Genomic DNA, 10191 nt, shown 5'->3' with positions numbered 1-10191 from the left:
GCTGACATTTTCCAGCGCGCGCTCTGATTGGTCGGCGCCGCCAGCCGCTCAGCGGCTCATTCACGTGTTAAGCGCCTCCCCGTCTCTCTAAAGGACATTATAATGCAAGGGACCCCCTTTTTAACCACAAACCGAATTTTCGTTCATTTAGCCCATCTATACGTCTATATCTTATATATCTATTTTAAATCGTTAAACAACCGGCAGAATTTGGGGGGGACAGGCTTTCGCCCTGGAGCGGTGCGCGATGCTCTCTCACGCCGACCTCCTGGACGCGCGGCTCGGTGAGTCCCTCCCCGCTCGCCGGCTCCCGGAGCCGCGCTCCCCGCCCAGCAGCCGGCGCCAGGAAATTGACAATTTGTACCTTATTTTACCTTAATATGATCTAAATGGGCTAATTTCTTCAAAAGTAATTGTAGTGTATTAAAGTTTAATTTGATTTAATATGGGGCTTTTTTTTTTTCCCCTAACAAAAAAAAAAAACAAAAATCTAGGTAATAAGTAGATCAAATGAGTTAGGATTATTATTTTTTTTTTAGACAAAAAGTTGATTGTAATATTTTTCCTAAAAAGCTGAAAATCTGAGTTTGTCCAAATCTGGGAGGAGATTTGATATCCAGAAAAAGATTTGACTTTCGAGAAGGGGAATAAAAAGCAAACACAACAGAAACTTATTGCCGGGATCTCAACCGAAGGAGCACCGTTTTGGAAAGCTTCTAAATCAAAATTTATGTATTTATGATCCAAGAAATGGGGAGAAAGTTAATTGCTTTTAAAGTTTGATGCGATCAATGTTTGTTGTTTTTTTTTTTCCCAGGAAGGAACAGAGATTGAAAGGGCGAGGCGGTGCATTTATATAATTATAGGTGTTGGATTAGAGATGGATGTTGGGTGCACCTTGGATTTTGGAAGTGCTAATATTTGGGGGGTGTATTTGTATATGTGGAGGGGGTCGGAACAGGGGGTGAAGGGTTGTTTCCTCGATTTGGATTGGGGGGGGGGGGGTGAGAAGTGGGGGAGAACTTGCAGCCGCTTCTTCCGCAAACTTTGCTGCCGGCCTCGGTCGTGTGAGTGGAGCTCAGCGCACCGGAGGGGAGAAGCTGGCTGCGGCTTTGACTCTCAGCTTTCTCTTATTTTTCATTTATTTATTTATTTTATTTTTTTGCTCTTGTTGTTTTTGCCCTGACAGGAATGAAAGATGCAGCGGAGCTGCTGGGGCACCGGGAAGCGGTGAAGTGCCGGCTGGGAGTTGGGGGCTCGGAGCCCGTGCACCCGGGGGACCTGGCCCCTTCTCACTCGGACCAGGTGGAGGGAACCACCTTGCTTCCCGGGGAAGACATCACCAGCGTGGGATCCAACCCTTCGGCCTTGGCCGTGAGCGCCAAGGACCCGGACAAGCAGCAGCAACAGCAGCAGCAGCAGCAGCAGAATCCCAACCAGGCCGGGCAGCAGCAGCAGGGCCAGGGCCAGCAGAAGCAGAAGCGCCATCGGACTCGCTTTACGCCGGCTCAGCTCAACGAGCTGGAGCGGAGCTTCGCCAAGACCCATTACCCGGACATCTTCATGCGAGAGGAGCTGGCCCTGCGCATCGGCCTCACCGAGTCTCGGGTACAGGTAAGAGTGGAGCTCAGCCCCACCCCCAGGCCCCCCCCCCCCCCAGCCTGCTCATTTCACAGCCAAAGCAGGCTCTCTTAACAAGCAGTAAAATATTAATTCAAGCATTAAATTGCCTTTCCCCAAACAAAAGCGGTACAGTCTAACCAATTCTCCCAATAAGGACAACCTTGGGTGGAGAGATCTACGACTAGGATCTTAAAATTAAAACCAAATCTCTTGATATAAAGGATGTTTAATTTCAAAAAGAAAATTAAAAAGCCATATAATCGGCATTTTGATTCTTTGATTTCATAAACCGGTCAGCGGCGACTAGTTTACAAATTTTGCTAATATAGACAACCTCTTCTGCGTACGTGAAACAATTAATCCGTCCGATCGCACAAATTTAATAAAAACCCAATTCTTGCTTATCATGATATATTTCCTTTGAAAAAGACGATCTTTTAATTACTGCTATTGTCTTACAGTTTACGGAATAATGAACAACCAACGTTAAAATACTTAATCGGTGGTAATAAGTTTCCAGGTTAAGTTCCACAAACACCTTAACGCTAGTAGTAGTGTATAAGGGCATTTACTTTTTTCATGTTTTGGATAATTTGAACTGTATAATTTAGCCTAGAAATAAGTATACCTAATTAGGCATTTATGCACCGGTTTCTGGAGATGTTTCAAATAAACCTATGAGCTTAGTTGCTCACGGTCGGCAGTGCAGGGCGATAGAGGGTAAGCGCTATCCATGGTGCTGAAGAGCTTTCCTCTAAAGCTGCAAATAACTTTGGGCTGACTCACTTCAAGAGCAGCGCAGCATAAACATTCTGATTCGGATAACAATATCTAAACGAAATCTTAAGAACGGATTTGTTTTCATAATGTAATGCAATTATACTTCAAATCTAAATTGTACCAGAACGGAATGGATTGAGCCGCTAAATAACAGTTCAGGCAAACAACTGTAATTTTTTCTTATAATTAATTATCTTATCTAAAACATTAACCCAACTGAAAAATAACCGTCCACTTTTTTGTTGATTTTTTAAAGTTTCACTACACCTTAGGTAGGCGAATTTTGTCAGGAATAAAAAACATAACAACATTTAAAAATGCTATAGATGTTGTAACTGAAGTATTTTTGTTCTTCAGTTGCTTCCACTTTTAATAGAGACAGATGCTTCATAGGTACACACCAGAGAAATGTAATTTTAAGATCACAGTCTGCAGCAAGGACAGTGAGGAAATACGATTTACTCTGTATATTTCCAAAAGCCTAATAGTGAAAATATAATACAAAAAAAGAAATAAATTATCATTCTTTTTCACACAATAAATCAAATTCATAAAAAAGGAAAACATTTTAACACTGAACGACATGCTACACAACTATTTTTGTTAGGACGGGAAAAGGCACACCTAATAACAAAACCATTAAGTATTCAACTGAGGCCCCATATATATAAGAACAGAAATCAAATACACAAATAAGCTATTAATACGCACTTGCCTTTATGTTAAAAAAAAAAAAAAGAGAGAGAGAACGACGTCTATAACATCTACCAGGCCTTTTAAGGCTTAATGACAGCTATGGTATTAAGGCGGTAAGAAAAGAAATACGCATGGCAATAGAAATACTCTTCTCATGCAAAATATAATATATAAACGTTGAAACTAAAGATAATATTCTAGCAGGCTGAACGGAAAACAAATAGCCCTGTAGCTGATAAAAAAAATAATTTAATAGATTGGCAATTTAGATATTTTTTACAATAATGCTCTGTAGTTAGAAAAGTAATCAGATCAACATAACCTTCTTAATTAACATTTCAGAATGATTAACACTATCTAATCTAGAGCAAAAATAAATTATGTGAAATGTATTTACTTCAGAATTCACTGTACCATTTGCTCCTTGACCAGATTTAAATTAAACCGTAATTGGTTTATGTTCTTTTATGAGTACTTTATATTTTTCTTTACAGTTAACAGATTGCCTATATATTCTCTGCAGTATGCCAAGGATCACTGATTAAGAAATTATTCATACAGTTAATTTATTCAGCTTCTACATTAAAAAAAATTGAATTCTATAAAGAATTAACCCTTACTAGAAATGAAAGATAGTCCTACGGAGATTTCTACTCTTAAGCAGACTAGTTCTGTGTCTCTCTTCTCCCAGCTTTTTCAGACTGGCGTAATAAAACCATTCCTTTTATAGCACGCCATTATTAGAAACCAATTTCAGTATTATTTATAACCTGGAATGGCTTATTAAGCAGCAATGCGAGAATCATGCAAATTACGCGATCAAATGCAATATAATAAGCATAATCATTAGTCTCTAGCACGGATTAATTAACTTTCAATATTTTATTTACATAAAAACCAAATCAGTGAAACAACTTCGGCAGAATCAGACTTGCCTTTCACTGTTTTATTTGAACCAAAATAATGCGCTGTAATTCCATTTACCGTGTCCCATGGAATGGTCCTGTCACCTGCCACATCTTAATAGAGAACAAGCTGAGAGTATTTTCTAGTTTTCTAATGGAATGAGAAATTGCATTTTCTTCCTCTCCCAGCACTATTAAAGTGTAATGAATTCGGCCCAGAGTTCACGGCTGGCTGATCGAAATGAACCTGAGATCTGAGCTTTAATACAGCTCTCCAGATTTCCTACCAAATCTTCACATTAATCATCCCCATACAGGATTCCAATGAGATCTTCATAATGCCTAGCTCCTGCACGTTGCACAAAAAAAAACCAAACCCACAATATATTCTCTCTCTCTCATTTACAACTAAGAAATTAAACGGGCTATATATTTTCAAATGCCTTTACAGTATGTCTATATTGCTGTAACGGCAGATATCCTGAAAGCATTTTCTTAGACTTAAATGCCCATTTAGTCCTTCACTGTTGCATAGCAATAAGAGAAGAGAGGAGCAATCGCAAACACACTCCAAAGTTGACACTATATATTCTTCTAATTATATATGGAAAATTCTCAAAAGTATATTTTCTAGATCGTCATCATGTTTGTCCGTCTATATTTTCATTTGTGAAGCATTCTAATATTTGACGGAAACTATTCACCATATAAAAACGTGTTAACTATTGTTAGGAGTTGTAGCCATCAACCTTGAATAGTGTGCTTTACAACAATACTAAACCATGAGACATGAAAAGAGATTTTGTGGTGGCAATTTAACTAGCAACTCTCATACATAATGAAACAAGTTTCTTGACGTATTCATAATAATGTTTACTTCTTTGATAGCTCATTAGTTTTCTCTGATGGTTGACAATAATTCTTCTTTCATTCTGAATAGAAGCATTACTTCATAACGCCACTATGAAACAATCATAAATAAGAATAAACGTTAATATTAATTTTCTGCCTCTGCAGACATTTCAGAACCTGATTAAACTTCAGTCCAATTCAAAATTCCCTACCTCCAAAATATTATTCTATTTTGATAAACAAAAGTTTCTTTGAAAAGCGATTATTTTTCGTTCCCAGAAAAGAAATCTCCCTTTCATTTTGTAGTTTAGGTAAAAACATAAAAGATGTTAAAAAAAAAATGTGATTAAAAACGGTCCTCCTCAAATTTCGATTATGTCTAATTAATAGTTGTCCATTATTATTTATTAATTAAAATAGCTTAAATTCCACTCCTTCCAAAAAATAATTTAAATATCATATTTGTTTTCCAATCCCGTGGCAATTTAGAGTATTTCTGTCTCCTTATGTATCTTGGGTCATTACCGATGTGCCACAAATTCTTTTGCATACATATTTTTGAAATACTTCCAGAAAACTTACTGGAAAATGACTCCGAGTAGCTGGAGAGCACAGATTTGAGGGCTGGCACAGGAGTCCCTTAGGTCAGAGTCAACATGGCGCCGGACATCAGTACAGGAGGGAAAGGGACTGCTAGAAACTGGGGTTCTGACTATGGGGATGCCATAATCCACCTTTTTTTTTTCTCCCTCAGTGCCTATGCAATTAATATTCGGTTGGTTGGCCAAGTGACTGGGATTCATATTTGTGAATTCGGTCTGCTTGTTTAGATCATTAGTTATCCCAACTGGTCCTGCACACTGCACGTAAAGCAAAAGAAAAAAATCAACACACACAGTGGTTTCAGATCTAAAGTATTCCACACATATTTTGTCGTTTTTTTCAACAGCTTACATAGGCTGTTTTGAAACGATACAACATTTTAATTTCTTTCCCAAATACTTGTTTTTGTAGTAGCAAATTAATTTGTGAATCTGTATCGCATCAATTGATCTCTCAATCCACTTGGTCTTACATGCTACATACACAAATAAATCCTATATTAATTTTATTCTGTATTTGTATAATTATGACTTAAAGTATGGGTAGTTAGTTTTGTCTGAACTGCAAATTAATATTTAGAAAATGCATTATTGGTCATTTATATTGATGACTGGGCAGGGGGGCACATTGGATTAAATGACCTCAGGAAGAAGCCTGTAAAATCCGTACGGTATCATTTGACCAGCAGGATGAAACACATCCAATTTCAATATATCACGACATTAGAATACACGTCTAAATATGAGCTCATTATTATTAAGTTGAAATTAAGATCTGAGTGAAAATTCTTAAAATGTTACTGTGACTCTAAGATTCTTAAGGAAACTAAATTCAGATCACAGACTGTCTTCCGTTTTTAATACAAGTCTCTACTTCTCCATGGAGTATATTACATGAGTTTTATATGTGAAAGAAACTTGCCACAAAGCAGTTTCAGTGTACTGATAAGAATGTTTGATGGCTACAACTCCTAACATTAATTAATACGTTTTTATACGGTGACTAGTCTGAAAGGAATCCCGCTTCCACCTGCAAACTCTAAATTAGGTTTTAAATCTCCCTTTGGCTTTTAAAAAGAAATCTTTTCCTTTTAACAAATAAGGTCCTTTTTTGGAGATACTCTCTGAAAACGGGCTTAATAGACGTTTAAAATTAAAGTAGCGCGAATTTGTTGACGATATCTAAATAAATAAATATCTAAGACCGATATCATATGGGCATTAAATATTTTAGTTTAACAGGAGCCACTGTCCTTTATGGGCCTCAAATTAAAAAAAAACAAGTTTCTCCTGTTATGTGGCCATGGGTAAAGTCTTTTGTGCATAAGGAATTCTGAAGAAACTTATGGCCTTCAGCTACTATGGAAGGGGAAGATCGCAGGACAATTAGGAACATGTCACCCGATTTCCCTTACAGAAGAATATGCCAACTAGAACAGATTTATTTGCCCAACTTTTGCAGTTTGTTTCTGCTGTCTTAAATTCAGGTGATGTAGACTGAGGTACAGGCAGTACTGATGCGGGGAATCGCTTTCAAATGTGACATTTTTTTTTTTTTGCCAGTTTTGTGAAAACAGACTGTATAGGATATTTCCCAGTAATGATGACGGCAGAGAAGGGATTTTGTCAGCAGTGGTGTCCACTGCATCTGCCGAGATCCGCTTTAGGACGAGTGGTCCACAATGTATGGAGAATAAAGAGGGTCGTTTCCTGTACTGCCCAATCTCCACAGTACAGCGGTGGCACGGGCCCTCCTTCACTTGAAAATGTGTCGGCGGCATAGCTGGTAGTAGACCATGGGCCACCAACTGCAGGTGTTACATGTCTGCATGTCTACCTCCTGGACTATGGCACAAGCTTTGCAGCACTGGCTCCTCGAGGGCGGATCTCCGCCTCCGATCGCGATTCTGACGCCTTTTCTTTCCTCTCTCTCTCTCTCTCTCCCCCTCTCCCTCCCCTCCCCCCAGGTCTGGTTCCAGAACCGCCGCGCCAAGTGGAAGAAGCGCAAGAAGACCACGAACGTGTTCCGCGCCCCCGGCACCCTGCTGCCCACCCCGGGCCTGCCGCAGTTCCCCTCGGCCGCCGCCGCCGCCGCCGCCGCCATGGGCGACAGCCTGTGCTCCTTCCACGCCAACGACACGCGCTGGGCCACGGCCATGCCGGGCGTGTCGCAGCTGCCCCTGCCGCCGGCGCTGGGCCGGCAGCAGGCCATGGCGCAGTCGCTGTCGCAGTGCAGCCTGGCGGCGGGGCCCTCGCACAACTCCATGGGCCTGTCCAACAGCCTGGCGGGCTCCAACGGCGCCGGCCTGCAGTCGCACCTCTACCAGCCCGCCTTCCCCGGCATGGTGCCCGCCTCCTTGCAGGGCCCCGGCAACGTGACGGGCTCGCCCCAGCTCTGCACCTCCCCGGAGAGCGACGTGTGGCGGGGTAGCAGCATCGCCTCCCTGCGCCGCAAGGCCCTCGAGCACACGGTGTCCATGAGCTTCACCTAATGCCAGGCCCCGCCCCCCTTCCTCCTCCTCCTCCCGCTTCTCCCGCCCCCCCTCCCCCCCCCCCTTTTCCCGCCATCTTTGCCCGCCAGGGAGCCGACTCAGGATCTGAAATCAAGACGCCAATGGACTGGGCTTTGCGTGTGTGTGTGTGCGTGTGTGTGTGTGCGTGTGTGAGTGCGCGTGCGTGCGTGTTTGCCCGCGCAAAAAAAAGGGAGCGCACCCATCTCTCCGACCTGCGGGCGCTCCAGGGACGGCGACAGAAAATCTTAAGGGGACTTCTGCTCTTCGCCAGAAGGCATATTCACTGCGATCGCCCAGTCAGCGATGATCCATTTCTTCAGTTTTTTAAAATTGTTTCTTCCTTGAACGCTACCCATTCAGCCATCTGTTGGGTGTGCAGAGAAAGTGTATTGTTTGTTTTTTTTTCAAGCCCAATATCGCAGGCTTTTAATTGGAAGAAAGTTATCCCATGTATTTCTTTTGTGTGACTGGCAGAGTAAGGAAGTGTATGTGATAGGAGAAAGTCCAATCCATTTTGATAAGCATTTCTAAGCAAGGAGAATAATTATGGTTCGTTTTGAAAAAGCACATTGCTTTTATGCGTTATCTTTATTTTTTTTTTTTTTTAAAGTTTTGCCACCTTGCCTTCTTTTGTCCCTAATGCGTGGCTAATGCCACTGGCCCTGCATGCCCAGCAGGTCAGTGGAATTCCTTGGGCACATGGAGATCTCAAGCCCTGGACTTTGTACAGAGAAAACAATCAATTTTTTCTGCATGTGCTGGTCAAATACAATTACAGAGATCAGAAAGCTATTTCTAAGAATGAACAAATGTGAAATAGGATGTTTTGTGTAGATAAAGCATTCTTGTTAAAAATTGGTCGATTTGTGATATGTTTTAACTTATTGTCTGTGCTTATTTATTGAATTTGGGTTTTCTTAAATGTTTGAGCTAATATGAGACATATTATTTGACTTTTCCCGGACACGTTTATATCAATTTAATGTAAATGGATAAATAAAATCATTTTCAGTATGTGATCTGGAGATTTATGGGTTTTGGTGTGGCGTGTGAGATGAACACCTATGTTAGATTAAAATGAATCTTTGTTATACAGTTTGGGCGGTGGCTGCTTAAACTTTGCATTTAAGCATTTTTCATTTTCAGAACATTAGTTTATTAATAAAATATTATTACCATTTCTGCCAAAATGGCATGAAGACGGTGAATAATTCCAAGGTAAAAAAGCTAAAAGAAAATTGAATTCATATTACAAAAAAATGTGCGTTTTAATGCATTTAATTGAAATGCCGCAGGATGTTTTATCTTTAGTGTATAGGATTGCAGTTAGTTAAATGTAAACATTTCAACAATCTAGCAAATGAAATAACTACACAGATGGTGGCAGTTTTGATTTTTTTTTTGTCGTAGGTAGGTATCAAAAGGATTAGTATAGACTTTACCAACTAATCTGATCAGTGGGATATAAAACCCTTATTTATCACATATGAGCTATATAAGATATTATAGGAAGCCATCATTTTTATTGGCGTATGTATTTTTTATTTTGCTTTGGATTATGTCAGTTAATGAAAGAGAAAATATTTTGCGAAAATATTTAATGTTAATGCTAAGACTTAGGATGCAGTGTTCATACGATTTGGTGAAATGCGTTAAATGCTGACCGAGTACTTACATAGTTGAAACGTCTTATTTTCCAAATAATGTTATCATAAGCACAGGGTGGAAGAAATCCATTGGTAAAGGTATCTCAATATTTGAATTTAAGGAAACCTTCGCTGGAATCCGTACTTTACAAATTGAATGCAGTTAAATGCATGCATACTGGAGTCTGCTTAGCTGTTCAGGGTATGTCGGTGCATTTCTACCAGACGTGACTTAAACTTCAAAATGATTCAATAAAACCTTCCCCCTAACCAGTTACATACCTGAGAGTGCAGATCTCAGAGAAGAATAGTCCTTCATAGTTTCTATAGCATAAATACTCTATGCATGTTATGTTAGAAAGCGGAAAGGTGGGAGGATGATTGCATCTCCGGCAGTAATTACATGCCAACATGTCATGTGAGTTTTATGCACCTGTTTATTTTGTTACTCATTAAAACAGGACGCACCAATCTCTCATGCTTAGAATGCAGAAAGGCACACTCGCTTACTCGCACGGATCTTACACATCACACCTTCTACACTGTCGCCTATCACAGATGTCTTACACACACA

At 40.3% G+C, this 10191-nt stretch overlaps 1 protein-coding gene across 1 annotated transcript; it reads left to right on the top strand.

The window, feature by feature from the left end:
• Positions 1 to 247: 247 nt before the first annotated feature.
• OTP (orthopedia homeobox) lies at positions 248 to 7950 on the top strand. The gene is made up of 3 exons (XM_029586272.1): positions 248 to 284; positions 1190 to 1614; positions 7426 to 7950. Exons 1-3 carry the CDS (start codon positions 248 to 250, stop codon positions 7948 to 7950), a joined length of 987 nt encoding a protein of 328 aa, XP_029442132.1.
• The last annotated feature ends 2241 nt before the right edge of the window (positions 7951 to 10191 follow it).

Source organism: Rhinatrema bivittatum, chromosome 1, assembly GCF_901001135.1.
Source record: "Rhinatrema bivittatum chromosome 1, aRhiBiv1.1, whole genome shotgun sequence".
Lineage (NCBI taxonomy): Eukaryota > Metazoa > Chordata > Amphibia > Gymnophiona > Rhinatrematidae > Rhinatrema > Rhinatrema bivittatum.
The sequence above is the reverse complement of the archived record's forward strand: the minus strand, read 5'-3'. Positions and strand labels throughout refer to the sequence as shown.